This window comes from Acinonyx jubatus, chromosome B1, assembly GCF_027475565.1.
Source record: "Acinonyx jubatus isolate Ajub_Pintada_27869175 chromosome B1, VMU_Ajub_asm_v1.0, whole genome shotgun sequence".
Taxonomy (NCBI): Eukaryota; Metazoa; Chordata; class Mammalia; order Carnivora; family Felidae; genus Acinonyx; species Acinonyx jubatus.
Window position 1 is genome coordinate 84,762,223 of NC_069382.1, and position 18,603 is coordinate 84,780,825.

Genomic DNA, 18,603 nt, shown 5'->3' on the forward strand with positions numbered 1-18,603 from the left:
ACACATGCTGCACCCCCATGTTTATAGCAGGACTATCAACAACAGCCAAAGTATAGACAGAGCCCAAATGTCCATTGATGGATGAATGGATAAAGAAGAGGTGGTGTGTGTGTGTGTGTGTGTGTGTGTGTGTGTGTGTGTATGTACATATACACACACACACACACACACACACACACACACACACAATGGAGTATTACTCAGTAATCAAAATGAATGAAATCTTGCCATTTGCAACTATGTGGATGGAACTAGAGGGTAGTATGCTAAGCAAAATTAGAGAAAGACGTGTATCATATGACTTCACTCATATGAGGATTTTAAGATATAAAAACAGGGAGGGGGACAAAACATAAGAGACTCTTAAATATAGAGAACAGAGTGTTACTGGAGGGATTGTGTGGCGGGGGGGGCGGCTAAATGGGTAAAGGGCATTAAGGAAGACACTTGTGATGAGCACTGGGTGTTATACATAGGGGATCAATCACTGAAATCACTGTTGCACTATATGCTAACTTGGATGTAAATTAAAAAATAAATTTAAAAAAAGGGAAAAAGATATGAACAGGCAATTCATACAAGAAACCCAAAGGCCACATGAAAACATAGCTGTTCCCCTCTTAAAAATTTAGGAATTATAAAGCAGGTATTTTCCCAAAAATAACAAAAATGTAAAGAATGGATAATTTTCTGTGTTAGCAATAAAATAAAAGATAATCTCACAATACAGTGTTTATGGCAATAAAAAATGACGAACCTCTTAAGAAAGGCAATTTGACACTATTTCAAATTTTCATACTCTTTAACCGAGTAATTTCCACTTCTAACAATCCATGCTAAATAAACATGTGCAAAATGATGTACAAGGATTTACTATAGCACTGTAATAGTGGGGGGAAAAAACACACAAAGGTTCCCACATAGCCCTTAAATGACTGATAATTGTAGTAAGTTTATGCCCAGACATGGAGCAACACTATGAAAAATAAAGTCTAAGTTGCAGAATACCAGGGATAATATGACTCATTTGTGAAGCTAAAAAAATAAAACAAATGAAACCAAACAATCTCAAAGAACTGCTCTGAAACGTGTGTTAGAGTTTACGTACACATAAATGTAACTGTGCACAAAGGAAACTGAATGTTTTATACGGATAATCTTTAAAAGAAGATGACCTACAGGTAAAAGAACAGTGAAAGGAAATTTTTGTATTTGTTAGTACATTTCTGAACTGTTTTAACTTTGTATAATGAGAGTTAATTGTATATTATTTGTATAATTTGAAGAGAAAGGCAGGAGGAGTGAACAGAAAGAAGTCAGTGAACAAAAGAAGTCAGAGGACAGTAACTCTCAGATTCAACAGTAAACTGTTCCATAGATTCTTACTGGCATTTTCTAGTTGAAGCAACAAGTAGAGAGAGAGTCAAATGAAATCTGTACGAGGGTTTCAATGTGTGATTTTAGAAAGTTCTTAAGGGTTCCTAGGCAATAGGAAGTAAAATTTAACAACAAATTAACAAAATGATTCTCCTTAGCAGGAAGAAGGATACAGAAAACAACCATAACTTCAGAAGAATAAACTCAGGACTGAATAATAACATGGTGACACACTTCTTACACCCCATCTCCTGTAACATTTTTGCCACAAATTAAGTCACAAAATATCTGGATGTACAATTAATTTATATCCTTCTACATGCCTCTTTCATTTTTATTGAAATTCTTCCCCAAATAATTATCTAAGGAATACTATACATCTGACATCATGGTAGAAAAATAGCACTTTAAAAACTGGCCAAATGATAAATCACTAGGCAATTTTACTAGTTTAATTCCAAGCTGGCTTTTAATATTGTTTTTTGTTTGTTTGTTTGTTTTTTGTTTTGTTTTGTTTTTTTTTGAGAGACAGCAAGCAAGCATGCACATGCACTCACAAGTGCACAAGCGGGGAAGGGGCAGAGAGGAAGAGAGAATCTTAAGCAGGCTCCAAGCCCGCACAGAGCCCAAAGCAGGGCTCTATCCTATGACCATGAGATCATGACCCAAGCAGAAATCAAGGGATGCTTAACTGACTGAGCCACTTAGGTGCCCCATCCAAGCTGGCTTTTAATGTTCAAGCAATATTTGCCTCTCAGTAGGTTAATTATAAATAACTATTAAAAAGAAGAACTAGATATACTGACAGGCAACACTAATGATACAGTTAGCAATTTATAGTATCATAGTTAGCAATTTACAGTACTGGCTAAACCAGTTATTAAATGTTAAACTCATGAGATTCAACTTCTTAAAAGCTAATGACCAGTTACAAATTAAATTCTTGCTTTTCAAAGTATAAACAGTATTTTTCTTTCGTTGCTTAGAGAAATTCACAAACGTCCATCATCATTTTCTAAGCATGTATAACATCTTCCCACAGGTGCTTAATAAAAAGCTCAAGAAAAATCTAAACTACACAAAAATATAAATGTACATACACATATCATAGCAAACAATAAGAAATCTTTGAATATTATACCTGTATCAGCTTCATGTTCTTTATTCTCATCTGTTAGGGGGTTGTCATGAAGCTTCAAATAGATCTCTATAGCAATTCTTGCTGCTTTGAAGTAAAATGGATGCTGTCGAAGTACATCTTCTAGTTTTAATAAGTCCACATATGATCTAAGGGTAATCTTCCTCATACAGTAAGTATGAAAGTCAAACTGGTCGTCAGTGATTTCTATAAAATGCTAACAAAATCATCTTTTTTATTATACTGAAGTATAACAATGTTAAAAAAAGCTATAGAAATCAAACTTTTAGATTTACTGGTTTCCTATGCATGAAAAAATTAATAAATTAAAAAATATTACATATTACAATCATCCAGTATAAATACTTTCCATATCAAATAAGCAAATACAAGTGACCATCCCCTAGCACATTATATGGCAAACACCGGGCAATGAATTATTTAAATGAAAAGGAAGCACAATCATTTGAAACATATATACTTATTCCTTCTTTAACCATACTTAAATAAAGCTAGCATGACAAATCAAACATTATTAGTATACATAATGATTCAATAGATTTACACACTAAACATTGTTTTTATATTCAGAATGATCTGCAAAGATTATAGTATACAGTATTTGGTAATTTTTCTGAAAATACAAATCTGAGTCCTACGCAATGTTATGTTGGTATGCGAGAGAGAAATCAATTAGTGAAGTAAGTCGAGCAACCACAACCTAGCTCATTTCAACTAAGTTCTGGGGTTCTCGACTTGGTAAGAGAAAAAGCATGAAATTATACAAATTATCTTTATCTGTGAAAAACACAAAAAAGGAAAGCCAACCACTAGTGATACAAATGAATCAGAAGTGAAGAGGACTAAGAAAACAATGAATTTATCAAAAAAATGAGGAATTACATAGGCTACAAAAATACCGTAAAAAGACTTCAAAACTTGTACGAGTATCAAGAGTGTATTGCATCACCAATCAACCCCCAGTTTCTAGGATACCTTAATGAGCTTTGTATTACTGAAGATACAGCAGCAATTTGAAAGAAACATTCAAAAATCAGTAAGAACATAACAAGATGCAAACTCTCCAAATTTTTTACATGAATTCTTGCAGGCAGAGTAGACAATGGGGAAGTCTGCTCATAATATAGTCAGCAACATTTTTATTGAAAAACTGTGAACACTGATATTTAGAATTCACAAGCTGTGAATTATAAAGAGGAAGAAAAGAAAAACAGTTGCCCCAAACCTTCAACATATAACAGAATAAAATAAGAAACTCACATATATAGGGTACTTACTCTTTCAATCTCATGACATTTCTTAAGTGCTTCACCAAATTTATTCATTGCCTTATAAGCCTGGGCACATTCTGTCTGGAACCACATGCACTGCATTTCATTCAAATTCTCTACTGCTGATGTTCCTTCCTATATAAAAATTATATGCATTCAAGACCATGTCTTACCAAATACACTATTTCACCATAGAATTTAAGAAGGAAAGTATGGTCTATTGACTTTAATTCTTTCAAAATCACTTTCTATATTAACCATTTTCAGAATGAGGGAACAGTTATTATAAGAAATTGAAATTATAGTTCTAATCACTGGGAAAAAAATGTACCTTTGTAAATAATCAAAAGATCTACATAACTGGGGTTGGAGAGTAACATAAGATACAGAACACTAGTACACAGCAGGTATTCAACTAATATTAGTTCCTTTCACTCCTAAAAAATTTCATCTGAACACATCTCAATGTAAATCAGAGTTTAAAAACACACTGTACAATAAATAAATAAAAAATAAAAAAGCATTGCACAACCACCTAAAAAGAAATATGTTTTATACTATTACTGATGTCAGTATTAGTATCAAAGGGAATTTAATTAAAATCCTATTTTGATATTAAAAATATTAGAAAAAAATTTTGAAAAATAAGCAAGGTATACAAGTATAGACTGTTTATTCATAAGAACAGTAGCTGTACAAACCCTTGTAAACTTTGAGCACATTTCTTCAGCCTCTTTTATCAGATTGGCTTTTAGCATGTACTTTGCACACTTCGAATTGATAAATCTGTCTGCTGTGTCCAAGGCCTGGGCTTCATCCATCCACCTTGCAGCTTCTCTAATATTTCCAGCATGCTTATAGGGTAGAAAAGCAAAATAAACCAATCAGTATGCTAATTTTACTAGGCACGTAATTAGTTACCTATTGACAGGTAACTAAAACACAAGTGAAAAAAAAGGTATTCTTCTGACTGATCTTAGAACCTTAACCAATATACATGCATACATTTTGATACTTTTCTGGCTACACAGAATATAGGCTCCCTGCTAGTAAAAACTTGTTTTATTGTTTACTGTTATACCTCATTGCTTACAACAGTGCCTGGCACATAATGAATACTCAACAACAATGGTTAAATTTAAGAATAAATAATAGTCAAAATCTTTAAGTCAGAACAATATAAAGGTCAAAAAAGGCATCATGGTTCAGTATCAGAGAAATTCAGTTAACGTACAAGAATACTTATTTAAAAAAATTATTCATCAACACTGAAAAGTAAAAGAAAAAAAAAAAGAAGAAGAAAAAAATAGGCAAAGGTGTGGCCAAATTTCTACCCTAAAGGAAACATGGACACATTACTGACTATTACTGGGCATTCCCAGATGCATTCTAATTCACGTAACTAGTCCATTTGTCAAAGACACAAAACTAATGAGGATAATAACCTGGCTTTGAGAAGTGCTTTTAAAACATCACTTAATTTCATTATTTTTTGGTAAATAAATTGTGAGTTTATAATCTCTTCCCTAAGAGATTTTATTACTAATTTGTATTTGTATTAAGAAAGAGAAGAGCCAATTTTATTTTAAGATGATGCTAAAACATAGGACCGGAGATTCTCAAGAAGGACCAAGAAGTTAAGAAGACATGTAAAACTATAAAATTTTCAGTTTCACTTCAGATACCGATCATGATCATACTCAACTGTTAATAGAAACAAACATTTCACAGCAAATTAATAACGTTTGAGTATCTATACTCTTACAACTTAAAACCAACAAAATAATTAGATATGCATATGTGTGAATACATGAAAATATATAATATGAATAACCACATATCTGAATAACCATATGCATGTATGTATATCTGTGTGTATATATAGACATAAATAAAGTAGCATGACCATGACAAATCTAAAAGTAATCAGACTGAGGAATGCACTATATTCATTCCAGGTTTTACAAGCCATCAAATATATCATTTTTGTTACATCTTTTAGAATTTATAAACTATAGAAAAAATTCTTTCTAAGATACATTACCTTATAAAAAAGGGGGGGAGGGGAAGATTTTTACCTTATAGATTTTAGCTTTCACAAGAAAGAGTTCTATCAATGTAGGTGTACTTTCAATAGCAGTATTTATGTATTCCAAAGCAATCGATGGCTGACCAATTTTGTCATAATGTTGTGCCAAGTAGTACTGGACCCAAAGTAATGTAGTTGGTGGTTCCTCTTTTCCATCATCTTTAAAAAGTGGGGAAGTGGGTGGGAGAGGAAATAAACCAAGATTAGTCATTAACGTATAGTAAGCGAGTACCCACCTCCAAATGGCTTTATCTTTGTTAATAAGGAAAAATACCTTGAACCATTTATTTACGTATCTAGCTATAAAACTATCCTTAAATTTGTAAGATCTTTGAAAGGGACCATGCTTTCTATTCTGTATCATTTCAGCCCCTAGCACAATGCCTTGAATTTAGTAAGAATTTTATATCATAAATATGGCAGATAAACAAGATCAAAGATACAAAAAAAATTACCTAAAAAAAGAAACTAAAAGGAGTCAGGGGAGACAATCAGGGCTAGAACTATGAATGTGTATGGACTAGGAAGTTATTTATGAGAGATGGGAAAAAGGTATCAAAAGAAATTTTTCATTAATGTGAGGCTAAAAAAAACGGGCCTGACTGCTTAATATTTCTAGCTAACATACTAAACTCTACATAAGTATACCTATGATGTGGTTGAGTTTTGGTGATTATGATATTTTTAATATATGTTAATATTATGCTGATATGCAACGATGCATAATTAAGGTTGAATAAAAACTATACCCAAAAGATGAGGTAAGAAAAAATGCTTACTCTACATTTTAGTTCGTAATTCGACTTCTATATATTCACAAGAAAATGTGTAAGTTAAATATACAACCCACACATTAAAAAATGCTTTTTTATTTCATACCAATATCTAAAATCTAAGAACTGTTATTTGCTTTCAAAGAAAGCAACAAATTGCTTATTTTTATCCTAGTAAAAGCAGGATGGCTCAGTGGACAAACAATAGGAGTGGAACTCACCAACTCCCGATCTGATAGATCTGCAACTAAAGTGCTGCATATTCTTGGGCATGTCATTGAACCTCTTCCACATTTGTAAAATATGTAGGAAAATGCTGATAATCAAAGGAACATCATGATGATTAACCAATGAAACCATGGTAACGCCTTTTAAAAAGTATTATTAAAATTAATCTGAGACCTAGAAACAATAATCAACCCAATAGCAACAAGCATCCCAGGTCCTATACTGGGCTTTCCCACTGTAAGAACCAGGGTTCCTTTGGAAAAACTATTGATTCCAGGTCTGCTATGGACAGTGTGCCAGATGAACTGGAATATCTTGTCACACCGAACTGCAAAAAAGCTATCAACTACTACCATGGTATGTGAAGGCTGGAACCATTTGAAACTGCAATGACTTAAAACATCAAGTATATTTAAACCCATGAATTCATCATACTTTTAAAATGTGCACTGGCATCTTTGAAGGATGCTACTAAATGAATTCATTATTTTGAAAACTGAGAAACAATAACAAAAAGTAGGAGAGGAAGGGGGGAAAAGCAGAATTCATCTTGATATTCCTACATAAACTCAAATACTAGATAAACAGGTAACAGATGAAGGGAAATTTCTCTTGTAAGATAATAGAAAATGAATGACAGAATATCACCAGTTTGTAATTCCTGACAATTGCTAACATACAAAATAAGCACTAAATGCTTCCTGATGGAAGAACATTCCACCACCCATGAAATAATCTTGTTCACCCTTTAAATTTAAAAGGAAATGGGTGCCTGAGTGGCTCAGTCAGTTAAGTGTCTGGCTTTGGCTCAGGTCATGAGCTCATGGCTTCTGAGTTCAAGCCCCACTTGGGGCTCTCTGCTCTGTCAGCAGAGAGCCTGCTTTGAATCCTCTGTCCCCCTCTCTCTCTGCACCCCCCACCGCTCTCTCACGAGCACGCTCTCTCTCAAATAAACATTAAAAAAAAAAAAAAAAAAAAAAGAAAGAAACTTGGGGCGCCTGTGTGGTTCAGTTGGTTGAATGTCCAGCTCCAGCTCAGGTCACGATCTCACGGTTTGTGAGTTCGAGGCCCATGTTGGGTTCTGTGCTGACAGCTCAGAGCCTGGAGCCTGTTTCCGATTCTGTGTCTCCCTCTCTCTCTCAAAAATAAATAAACATTAAAAAAAATTTTTTCTTTAACTTAAATAAAAGGAAACAAAAAACAACGAACCAAAAAAAAAAAAAAAGAAAAGAAAAACATGACACACACACACACACCCCAAAAACCTAAATCTCGTTAAGCCTGTCTGTTAGAAGCTTTTGCAATGATGGAAATGTTCTGTATTTTCCCTGGGCAATATGGTAGTAGGCACTGGTTTTACATGGTACTGAGCAGCACCTGAAATGTGGCTACTGCAACTTAGGAACTGAATTTTTAATTTTACCGAATTAAAAAAATTTTAATAGTCAAGAACTATCATACTAGACAGTACAGCTCTACATCCAACTACCAATTTACAACAAATTCAGAGGACAGAGGAATAACATGTTAAGTAACACCATGGGAGTTCAGTCAGCAAAATATGGACTGTAGAAAAACTTGAGAAAACATCAAACTTGAAGTATAGATTTCATATATATGGATCCTCATTCAAACAAACTCCAAAACCAAAACGGAAAAAAAAAATTTCTAAGATAACTAGAAATGTAAGCATGGACTTTTTTGGTATTAAAAAAGTATTAATGTTCAGGTGTGGTGACGATATTATGGTTATGATCATTAGAATGCTGAAATATTCATCCATAAAATGATGTGATGTTCGGGATTTGCTTCAGAATAATACGGGAATACAGAGAGGGAAGTAGGTGAAGAATATAGATGAAATATGTTTTCCCAGGAGTTAAAAGTTATTGAAACAGGATGGCTAATAAATGATGGAGGATCATTATATGACCAGGACTAGTTTTGTAGAAGTTTGAAATTTTACATTTTTTTCAGTAAGATAATTAACCAAATATTTTCACATAATGTGCAAATTAATGCATCTCTATCTTAAAAAGGAAAAAGTTTAAAATATTAAGCTTACTGTCTAAATTATGAATACTGACCTTCTGATTAAGAATTTCACAATACCTTAAAATTTTTAAGATGTTTGTAAAATATAAAAGCTGAGCACTTACCATTAGGGTTAAATAACCGGCAGCTTTTTAAAGAGGTTTCATAACCTACTACTAATTCTTCTATGATCGCCACCTAGAGTACAAACACACAAGCACACTTTAATAAAACACCTAAGTGCAGTTACTATTCTTGTACAAAACATGTTATTTACTATTAAAGGGCTAAATCAACATTCCAAATTATGCACACACACCTATGTACACACCCTTTTACAAATCTCTTAACTTTTGGATAAAAATTTAAAAGCAAGTAAACTGTACATTTTTGAAGGTGTTATTTTTTTTGAAGGTATTAAGATGTAACTTTCTAAAAACTTAATGGCAACTCCTTTCCCTGCTAGAAAATAATGCATCAAGCTGAGTTAGAAATCAAGAAAAGGTTGGACAAAAAGAGGTAATATTGTAGATGACTTATCTTGGTTCATTTTTATCTCAATTCACATAAATAACACTCAAAATTAACATTTGCCCTTCAGGAATCAAGAATTAAAAACTACATGAAAAGAGAAATTCCCTAAGTTTATGATAGCATCAACTCTCAATTTTATAATCTAAGGGAAAGTATCAATAAAAGTGAAACATGGAACAATAGGTGAGATTCTGAAATCCAGGAGAATGAGTGGCTGTCCAGGTCTGGTTTCTCCTGAGTCATGACTATACCACTTGCTCCTGGCTTTGTAACAGATCTGTGAATACTTTTAATTTATTCATTCTCTCCTTTGCTTAATCCATCTATAATGGATTTCTGTTACTACAGAAGCTGTCCTAAGTGACCTCAATTTAACCGACTCAACAGATTAACACCAGCTCTCTCCATTACCTCAGAAAATTTTGAGGACTGAATGGTCACAGCTAGGTTATTCTGGTGTGCCTATGTTCTTCTGCTCCCACAAGGTGAGCTATATGCTAAGAGTTCTGTTCTCCCAAACCTGTTTGAATCAGTTGCATTTATTATCATTACAGAATTTAATTCAATATTATGTAAATTTAAGAAACAAGAACAAAAAAAAAAACTGTTTCAAGCTGAATGGAAAGATTCAAGGATAAATTAGATACTTTTAACCAATTTAAAAGGTTTAAATGACACAACCATAATGGGGAAAATCATCAAAATATACAGGCTTCTACAATTAAGACTGCTTCACAAGCAACAAGTTTTCACTCTAATGAAACTGAAGACAACAGACCACATGTTATTAATGTGACTTATGCCATTTTTTTTAAAAAGTGAAAGTCATCAAAAAAGCCCATACCTTGGGCCTCTCAATAAAAGACTGGAAAATACGGGCACCTTCCATGCTTTAAGATTAAAGTGTTTAAAAAAAAAAAAAATTAAAGTGTTTAGCATGTTTAATTTGTCCCATCTTTCTGATTCTTCAACTGTAACTGATTTCTTTTTATCCAACCAACATGTCTTGATGCCACTGTACTTGCAAGCAATATAATCTAAATGAAGATTAAAACATCCTCTTAACAAGCAATTTGAATATTATTATACATAGCTAAAAAAGTAAGTTAACGTACTGGGACAGCAAACTCTCCTGACAGATTTTTCTACCAAATAAAAAAGGAGAAAGACTACGAAGCTAAACCTTAGTTTAAAAAACCATTTCTGACTTTTACCATGAAGAGGGATTACAGAAAATACTGAAGAAATCACTACCTTACCAACTTTTCATACTTATGCTGACTCAAAGTATATAGCAGAAATAAAAGTCAAAATAAGCAAACAGTAAATCACTTGACTAAGGATGAAAAGTAAGAGGCACAGCAGCATTTAAACTGGATAGGAAAACAGACACCAGATTAACAAAATGTGGACTATTGTCCACAGATAATCAAGAATCAACTATTCCAAATACTGAGCAAAGAAATGATAGTGAAAAGAAAATGGTATTTTGCTTTACCTTCTCTTTATCTTTGTATAATGACCTCAAAGTATTGAAGACTGGTGGACAACCCTTGCTGAAATTCATCCTTAGAAATTTATCCAAACATTCTCTAAACTTCTCACCTTGAAAGAAAAAAATTCTGTTGACTTGCATTTACCCAGACAACTCTAAAATGCATACTTTAATTTTAATATGCATACTCATGTATCTAAAACCAAAGAAATTGTAATTCCTAACATCGTTTTCATTCCTTTGCAATTATTCTCACCAGATAAAAAGTTTAATGGCAGTCTTCTTGGCACCAGTCCCCTGGGGTATTTAGTCCAGGCCTCCTCATAAATTTTTAGTCGTTCTAACATATTAGCTGCAAATTAAAAAAAATTATTTTTATAGAAGATTTTAACTGGTTATATTTTTTCTAGTAAATTATAAATTTATCAAAGTATAAATTCTTACTAAGCAGAAAATTTGAAGGTGAAAAGAAAATTATTTATAATCTAACCACCTAAATATACCGAAAATAATTTTAGAATATTTCTACTATTTTCATATTTTAAATCCCTATAATCATCTAAAATATAGTTTTCTTTATCCTGTTCTGCTTTAGGTACCTTTCAAAATCTGAGGACTTCTTTACTTTAGTTCTGAGAAAGGCTTGATTATTGTGTTTCCATGGCTTCTCCACTAGTCTCTTCAGGTTCTCCTTTATTTTGGAACTTTGGGATCTATCCCCTAATCTTCCATTTCTCCATATTTCTTTTTTTTGTTTTTAAGGTTTTTCTTTCTTTTTTTAAGTAGGCTCCATGCCCAAAGCGGGGCTTGAACTCACAACCCTGAGATGAAGAGTCAGATGCTCCACCGACAGTCAGCCAGGAGCCCCTCTATATTTCTTTCATTCTGAGAGCTCTCCTCTGTTCAAATCTTCCAGTTCACTAACTTCTCCTCAGCTGTGGCCTCTCTTCCATTCAATCTACTAAGATTTTTTATGTCAATTCCCTCTTTTCATCTTAGATTCTTCCATTACTACCTTTTGCTGGCACGAATGATAACCATTCCTGTGATGGTTTTCCAGAGTAGTACAATATTCTTTGTTATAAGGTTCCTTGCATATATCAATGTATCAGTAATGACTCACTACCGGTCTTAAGGGAAACGGCCTCAAATCAGATTATCTTGGCTAAAGACCCCATTTGTAGGGGACATGTTTCTAGGCTTATCGTCACAAGTGGGTCCCATTCGGGAGAGGCTGATGGGAGTGTTGTGGGGAGAGTCTCTGGATCCAAGTTCATTTTTAATGATGGAAATTTAGTCCCTCTTCCCACACAGGAAACAGTGCCGCTCTTTCAGCATGGCTACATTCATGTGCCCTTGGGAGGCCATGGTGCTGTGACCACAGAAGTTATGCATGCTTCTTCCCTTTAGGATGACATCTCTAAGTAAGGAGATGTTTCTGTCAGTAGAAATTTCCCTTTCAATTTCTTGATGCTGCCATGCCATTTATGAATTTTTAAGTTGTTTCTGAATTTTTCTCAACTACTTCTATAAATCTGTAGAAGAGAGGTTTCAGAAAATGCTCAGTCTGCCATATTAAGTCAAAGTCTGCAACTGTAATTTTGTATTTAAATTCTGAATCAATTCATAACCACTATTTTTCTAGTTATGCTTTTCAATGAGTTAATATTTATCAACAAAGGAAGCAATTAAAACAAAAAGGAAGTTTTAGGGGCGCCTGAGTGGCTTAGTCGGTTGAGTGACTTTGGCTCAGGTCATGATCTCACGCTTCATGGGTTCCAGTCCCAGGTTGAGCTTTGTGCTGACAGTGTGGAGGCTGCTTCGGATTCTCTGTCTCCCTCTCTCTCTCTGCTCTTTCCCTGCTTGTGCTCTCTCTCCCTCAAAAATAAACAAATGTCACCAAAAAAATTATTTTTAAAGAAAAAGAAAAGGAAGCTTTTTTGAACAATAGTACCTGGTTTGAGTGCCTTTTCCAGGCCCTTGTAATAGGCCCAGTTTTCAGGATTTCTCTCCTGTAATCCTCTATAAACATCGGCTGCATCTTCCAAACGACCTAACTGCAACAGAAGTTCCCCTGATGAAAAACAAATTAAATTAACTAAATGTCTTCAGATTATAACTTTAATCTTCCCTTAAACTTTCTCTTAAAACCTCCTCAATGTTGGGAAATGGATTTGGTGTCCTAAGTTTCCAATTTCCTTCAACAAGACTACCATGTTATTTTGTCTCTTTTTCTGAAGTTCATATTTAGAAATGCCATCCTGTCCACATCCTCAATTTATTCAGGTATTCGTCTAACTCCAAGCTACTTCCCCAAATTCACTGAACACAATCACCAAGACACCATCTACTACTTAATTATTCCTGACATTATACAGACAATTTCAACATCTGAACCCATTAGTTCAATCCAAAACTCTAACCTTATGCCCCCTAATCAATTATAAAAGGATTCTGCTCTATCAGCCCAGTCATGGCCACATTCAAAACCCGCTTTTTTTTCATCTCCTCCAACTACCAGACAGGGTACCTATCCTGCTCTAATAAGCTGAACAGTCTTGTCGGGTTTAGTCTTGCCTCACTAATCCTAGCCTTCAATCTTAAAGAAAAGCCATTCCTTTTTCTTTAGACCTTTCAATGACTCATAGACTCATTGCTTGTTTTCTCTGGGCTGCATAGCAATCTCATCCCTAAATGACACTAGCAGCCCCAAGTATCAAAATCAGTCTCAAAACTAAGGCTCCCTTATTTACCAATTAAGTCCTGGATCATCCCAAATGTTTGTTTGCTGCACACCTTCTCACAAAAGGAAGCAGGTCATTAGATGAAGGGACACAGCACTGGTTTCACTAGAAATCTATGAACCCTGAAATTCCTATCATTAATGGGCTTCCATCCACCAAAGGTTATTATTTTCAAATCACAACTTCACCCTTGCATTCTCTGCTCTCATCAGACAATAAAAATGAACACTTACTCAGTGTTCACTGTGTGCCAGTGACTTAAATGTTTCACATGAATTGGATAATTCAATTCTCAAAACTCTATGAAATAGGTTAGTATTATTTTCACTATTTTAAAGCAGAAAGAAGTAAATTTGCTTATGGTCTTTCAGATAGTTAATTGTTGGAATCAGGATTTGAATCCAAGTAATTTGGCTAAAAGAGCCCATATTCTTTACATCTGTATCAGTGGCTCTCAGCCAAGGGCACTTTTGCCACCCAGAAGACATTTGGTAATATCTGTAGATATTTTTTGGTTACCACAATAAGTGGTGCTACTGGTATTCTGGTAAGTAGAAGCTAGGGATGCTGCTAAACTTTCTGCAACATACAGGATGTCGGTCTCGCTATAGTGCCAAGGTTGACAACTGCTCTACACTAACCAAAAACCTACTTCACTAAGAACAACAACAACAAAAAAATCCTGCAACTTTTCTTCCCTACACAATACCCATCCAACATTTCCTTTCCTTAATTTTCTCCCACTTTTTCTTTGCACAGGAACTGGTGGTGTAAGAATTAACAAGGAGACTTTCTGCATAACTATGCCCACTCATCCAATGCAGGAAGTTCCCAAATTATCCAGACCACTAACACAATGTTTTTGTTACTGGAATTTCCAAAAATTAATGTTCTACTCTCGGTTCCTTTCTATTCTCTTTATATACCCTGTCCCCAACATTTGACTCACTGTAAGTATTCAATACATACTTTCCTGGAATGAAATAATGGCTGTTTCCTATTTCACTTAGGAAAATGGAAACAATTAGAGGAGAACTCCCAAATGTCCACTATATCTGTATACCTACTTCCCTATATACTCTGTCTTTTCTTGTTACTGTGAACTATTCATGTTGTTATCTAAAGCTAATCCTTCAGTTTACCCACTAGATCGCTCCTCTCTGCTGTATCAATATTCTGCCTCTACTGGATTATTCTCCAGTGAGCACAAGCACATGCTATAAAAACAAACAAACAAAAACTTCCTTTGATCCTGTATTCCATTTCATCTAGCACCACCTCACTTTTGTTTCCCTAGAAAACAAAACTCCTTTTATGAGTCATCAATGCATGCTATCTTTAATTTCTTGACTTCCAATGTCATTTAATTCTACTTGATTTGTGTGGGGTTTTACCACTCTCCTTCCAAATGTTCAGAGAGTGCTTTTGTTAAGATCACCAATGACTTCCAAATTCCTAAAATCCATTGATCAATTCCGAGTCCTCATCTAACTTGATCTGTCAGTCATTCTTTCCCACTACTACAGTTATCAAAAGGATCAAAATTAAATAATGTACTTAAGAGTATTTTGAAAACTATCCTGTATTTCAATGATGAAACAAAGGGCCAAGCCTTGCACTTACTTGGTCATATAGCTAGTTAGAAGCCAACAAAGGAACCCAAACTAGTTTTTTCCAATCTTGTGATCTTTCCAGAAATCAGAAATCCCCTCTTTTTATAACTAATAGATGGCTAAGGGATGATCAACTCAAATGAAAGATGGCTGTCCTGGATCTGTAGTTCACAAATGAGCTCCAGCAACCTTAGACTTCCATTTTTTCTTGCCAATAGCATTATCCTCTGTTGAAAGTTCATCTGGCAAATAATGGTTATATCTACTATACACAAAAGTATCACTTTTTTAGTGTTCAACTTCAAAAGGAGCCAAAGGAATGTGAAAACAGCACACATCAAGGGCAAAGTGACATTTCAGATGGTAATTCTTAGAAAAGTACTTCTATTTTCAGTTACTTGTTATTTCATTTTCCATAATCTTCCTCAACTTTTAAAACTCTGAGACTCCTTTTGCTCAGTCCTCTAATAAAAGGCAGCGTTGGAGATCTTTACTTGGGGATGCCCCCTCCAATCACAATCCACACACATAAAGTCAAACCTCTGGTTTCAATTCATACTCTATGTCCAGAAAGACATTCAGATAAACCATGAAGACTCCATGACTGCCCCATATGTACTTTAGTAAAGACTGACTTGCCAATAAATATTACAGTCAATAACACATTCAGTTTTGCTAATAAGCTGTTCCTAAGAAACTTATTCCTCTGTCTTACAAAATTAAGCAATTACCTGTGTTTTGAGCAAGACCTATTAATATTTTCAAGTAAAAAACATTTTATTTAAAGAAAAATATTGAGCCATTTCATGTAATCATTGTTTTTCACATTTTTTCCAATATCAATAATATCTACTGTTTAAATGTGTATTTTCCCACATTACAAATTACTCAAAGTTCTGAGTAAGACATAGATTTTCTATCAAAAAGTTGAATTATATGCAATTATCAGCAGCAACTAGATTTTTAGCCTTGCTCTTTGTTGTAATTAAATACTAGAATAAGTGTATTCTTTAAAAAAAAAAAAAATACCTTTGGTTTCTTCTACAGCAAGTTTATCACAAATCTGCTTTTCATAGGTACAAAGATGTTCCAGGGCTTCTCTATATAGACCTGCTTCCCGAAGAACTTGGTTCTGATATAAAAGGAGTTCACTATATTCATAATCCACTTTATCAGGGGATGTCTATATATGGATATAAGCAATACTAACAGTAAGAATTTTGTTTGCATATTAGAAAACTGTTTATACACTCAAAATACATATAAGAAGTCAAAGGATAATATCTGATTGCTAAAATTCATTTTTTAAAAATCACTAAGTATCTGTCTAGAGAGCAACTAAGTAAATAATGAAATATTAACTTACAACCCACTGAATAAAGAATCCCTAAGTCCTTATGTATAATAAAAAACAAAAACAAAAACAGGGGAGACAGGAAGACTCTTACTTAACAGTACAATGTCAAATATTTAATAAATCTAGAAAAAATAAGAGAATCACCACTTTGCAACTATCATAAAACAGTTGATTCAGGCAAGAATCAATGAATGTTATAACTACTGGTGAAAGTTTGATGAGGAACAGGCTATTTATAAAATCTCAAACTGTTTACTAAATACAAAGAGGAAAAAAAATAATTTTTTTATAGGTGGCAGACACCATCTTAATGAAGTAATTAAATGGAACAAACAGGGGGGCCTGGGTGGCTCTGGCGGTTAGGCATCCGACTTTGGCTCAGGTCATGATCTCGCGGTTTGTGAGTTCAAGCCCCGTGTTGAGCTCTGTGCTGACAGCTTAGAACGTGGAGCCTGCTTTGGATTCTGTGTCTCCCTCTCTCTCTGCCCCTCTGCCCCCACTCACATTCTGTCTCTCTCTCTTTCAAAAATAAATAAACATGAAAAAAAATAAACAAACATTTAAAATAAATAAACAAATGAAACAAATAGACATTATGCGCCTCTCAATGTGATGAACTGAGAAGGGCTAAACATCACTTCTGTGGTTTCCTGCCAAAAATGCTTAAATATAAACTATAATGAGGAAACATCAAACAAATCCAAGTTGATAGACATTCTACAAAAGCACCTGCTCTTTCTTCAAAAATATCAAGGTCATGAAATACAAAGAAAGTCTTCAAAACTTCCAGATTAAATCAGACTAAAGAGAAATGACAACTAAGTGATTCGAGTAACGGGGAGAGAAAATCTTAGGATCTAAAAAGGACAATTAATATATTTTGAATATGGGCTGTGGATTAGATAATAATAGTCTATGTTAAATTTCCTAATTTTTTGGAAATCTATATAGTAGTATGTATACAGTTGGTAACTACAGACTTAGGAAATATCACAGTAACGGATTTATGAGTAAAGATCATGGTGTCTGCATTACTCTCAAATGTTTCAGGAAAAAAATTTAAATAGTTAAGTAAATATGGAGATTGTAAACGTGTCAAATATTAACAATCAGATAATGTGAGTGAACTCCCATATGGAGTTCTTTGTACTATTGTTGTAACTTTTCTGTAACTTTGAAACTATTTCAAAATAAAAAGTCAGCAAGTCTACGTACACTTCTTTTTATAATTAGAATCAGACCCAGTTTACTAGGTCTGGCTTCTGGTTGTTACCTGTTGAGTTTTCCTAAATTCTTCTAAAATCTTTGCTGCCATTTCATAATCTTCTAATAAATGGTAAGCAATAGCATAACCAATCCATGATGCTCTCTGTGCAGGACGCAGCTGAAGTAACTGATATCTCGTTTCCTTTAAGGGGGAAAAGAAACACCACTTTTTCTTAAGTTTACACTGAAAACGAATTCTTCTTAAAAGGTCATATTAATTTACCCGACAATGCAGAGCGATTTGCAACACAATACTGGAAATAATCATGGAAAATAGCTTTAGACATTCATATTGTGTAGCTTTATAGCTGTAAAAAAGTATTTGGTAAGCGGTACAATGAAGCCTCCAAGACAATCTTGTAACTTTTAAAAGTCAAGACCAGATATGTTTTATTATTTCCTGAATTACTTTAAAAGAAAGGGACAGAATGGAAAAGCTAGTACAAAAGAAAAACTTTTTAAAAACTACAGGCCCCACCTACTGAGATCCACAGAAAACAACTGAGCAGGTAGTACAAAGACTAAACAGATCTGAATTAATAGACTGATTTAAGGGTTAAAATATAGGTACAAAGACAGAATACTCCTCTCAATGGAGGTAGAAGAAACAAATAAATACACTTTCCAGACAAATGTGAGAACTAAAGGTTGTAGTTACATGTT

At 34.0% G+C, this 18,603-nt stretch overlaps 1 protein-coding gene across 4 annotated transcripts in view; it reads right to left on the bottom strand.

Annotated features, from left to right (window-relative positions):
• The window catches only part of NAA15 (N-alpha-acetyltransferase 15, NatA auxiliary subunit), an 83,552-nt gene that overhangs the window by 25,010 nt on the left and 39,939 nt on the right, over nucleotides 1-18,603 (bottom strand). For 3 of the 4 annotated variants that reach the window (XM_053216950.1, XM_053216949.1, XM_053216951.1), the window contains exons 5-14: nucleotides 17,948-18,082; nucleotides 16,347-16,500; nucleotides 12,915-13,034; nucleotides 11,217-11,312; nucleotides 10,964-11,070; nucleotides 9,057-9,129; nucleotides 5,886-6,055; nucleotides 4,509-4,661; nucleotides 3,814-3,942; nucleotides 2,519-2,732 (exon numbers count right to left, since the gene is read on the bottom strand). In XM_053216950.1, coding sequence (XP_053072925.1) covers nucleotides 2,519-2,732; nucleotides 3,814-3,942; nucleotides 4,509-4,661; nucleotides 5,886-6,055; nucleotides 9,057-9,129; nucleotides 10,964-11,070; nucleotides 11,217-11,312; nucleotides 12,915-13,034; nucleotides 16,347-16,500; nucleotides 17,948-18,082 — 1,351 coding nt within the window. Of the gene's footprint in view, nucleotides 1-2,518; nucleotides 2,733-3,813; nucleotides 3,943-4,508; nucleotides 4,662-5,885; nucleotides 6,056-6,890; nucleotides 6,986-9,056; nucleotides 9,130-10,963; nucleotides 11,071-11,216; nucleotides 11,313-12,914; nucleotides 13,035-16,346; nucleotides 16,501-17,947; nucleotides 18,083-18,603 lie in introns of those variants that run through there. The other variant, XR_008296110.1, reaches the window with a different exon arrangement.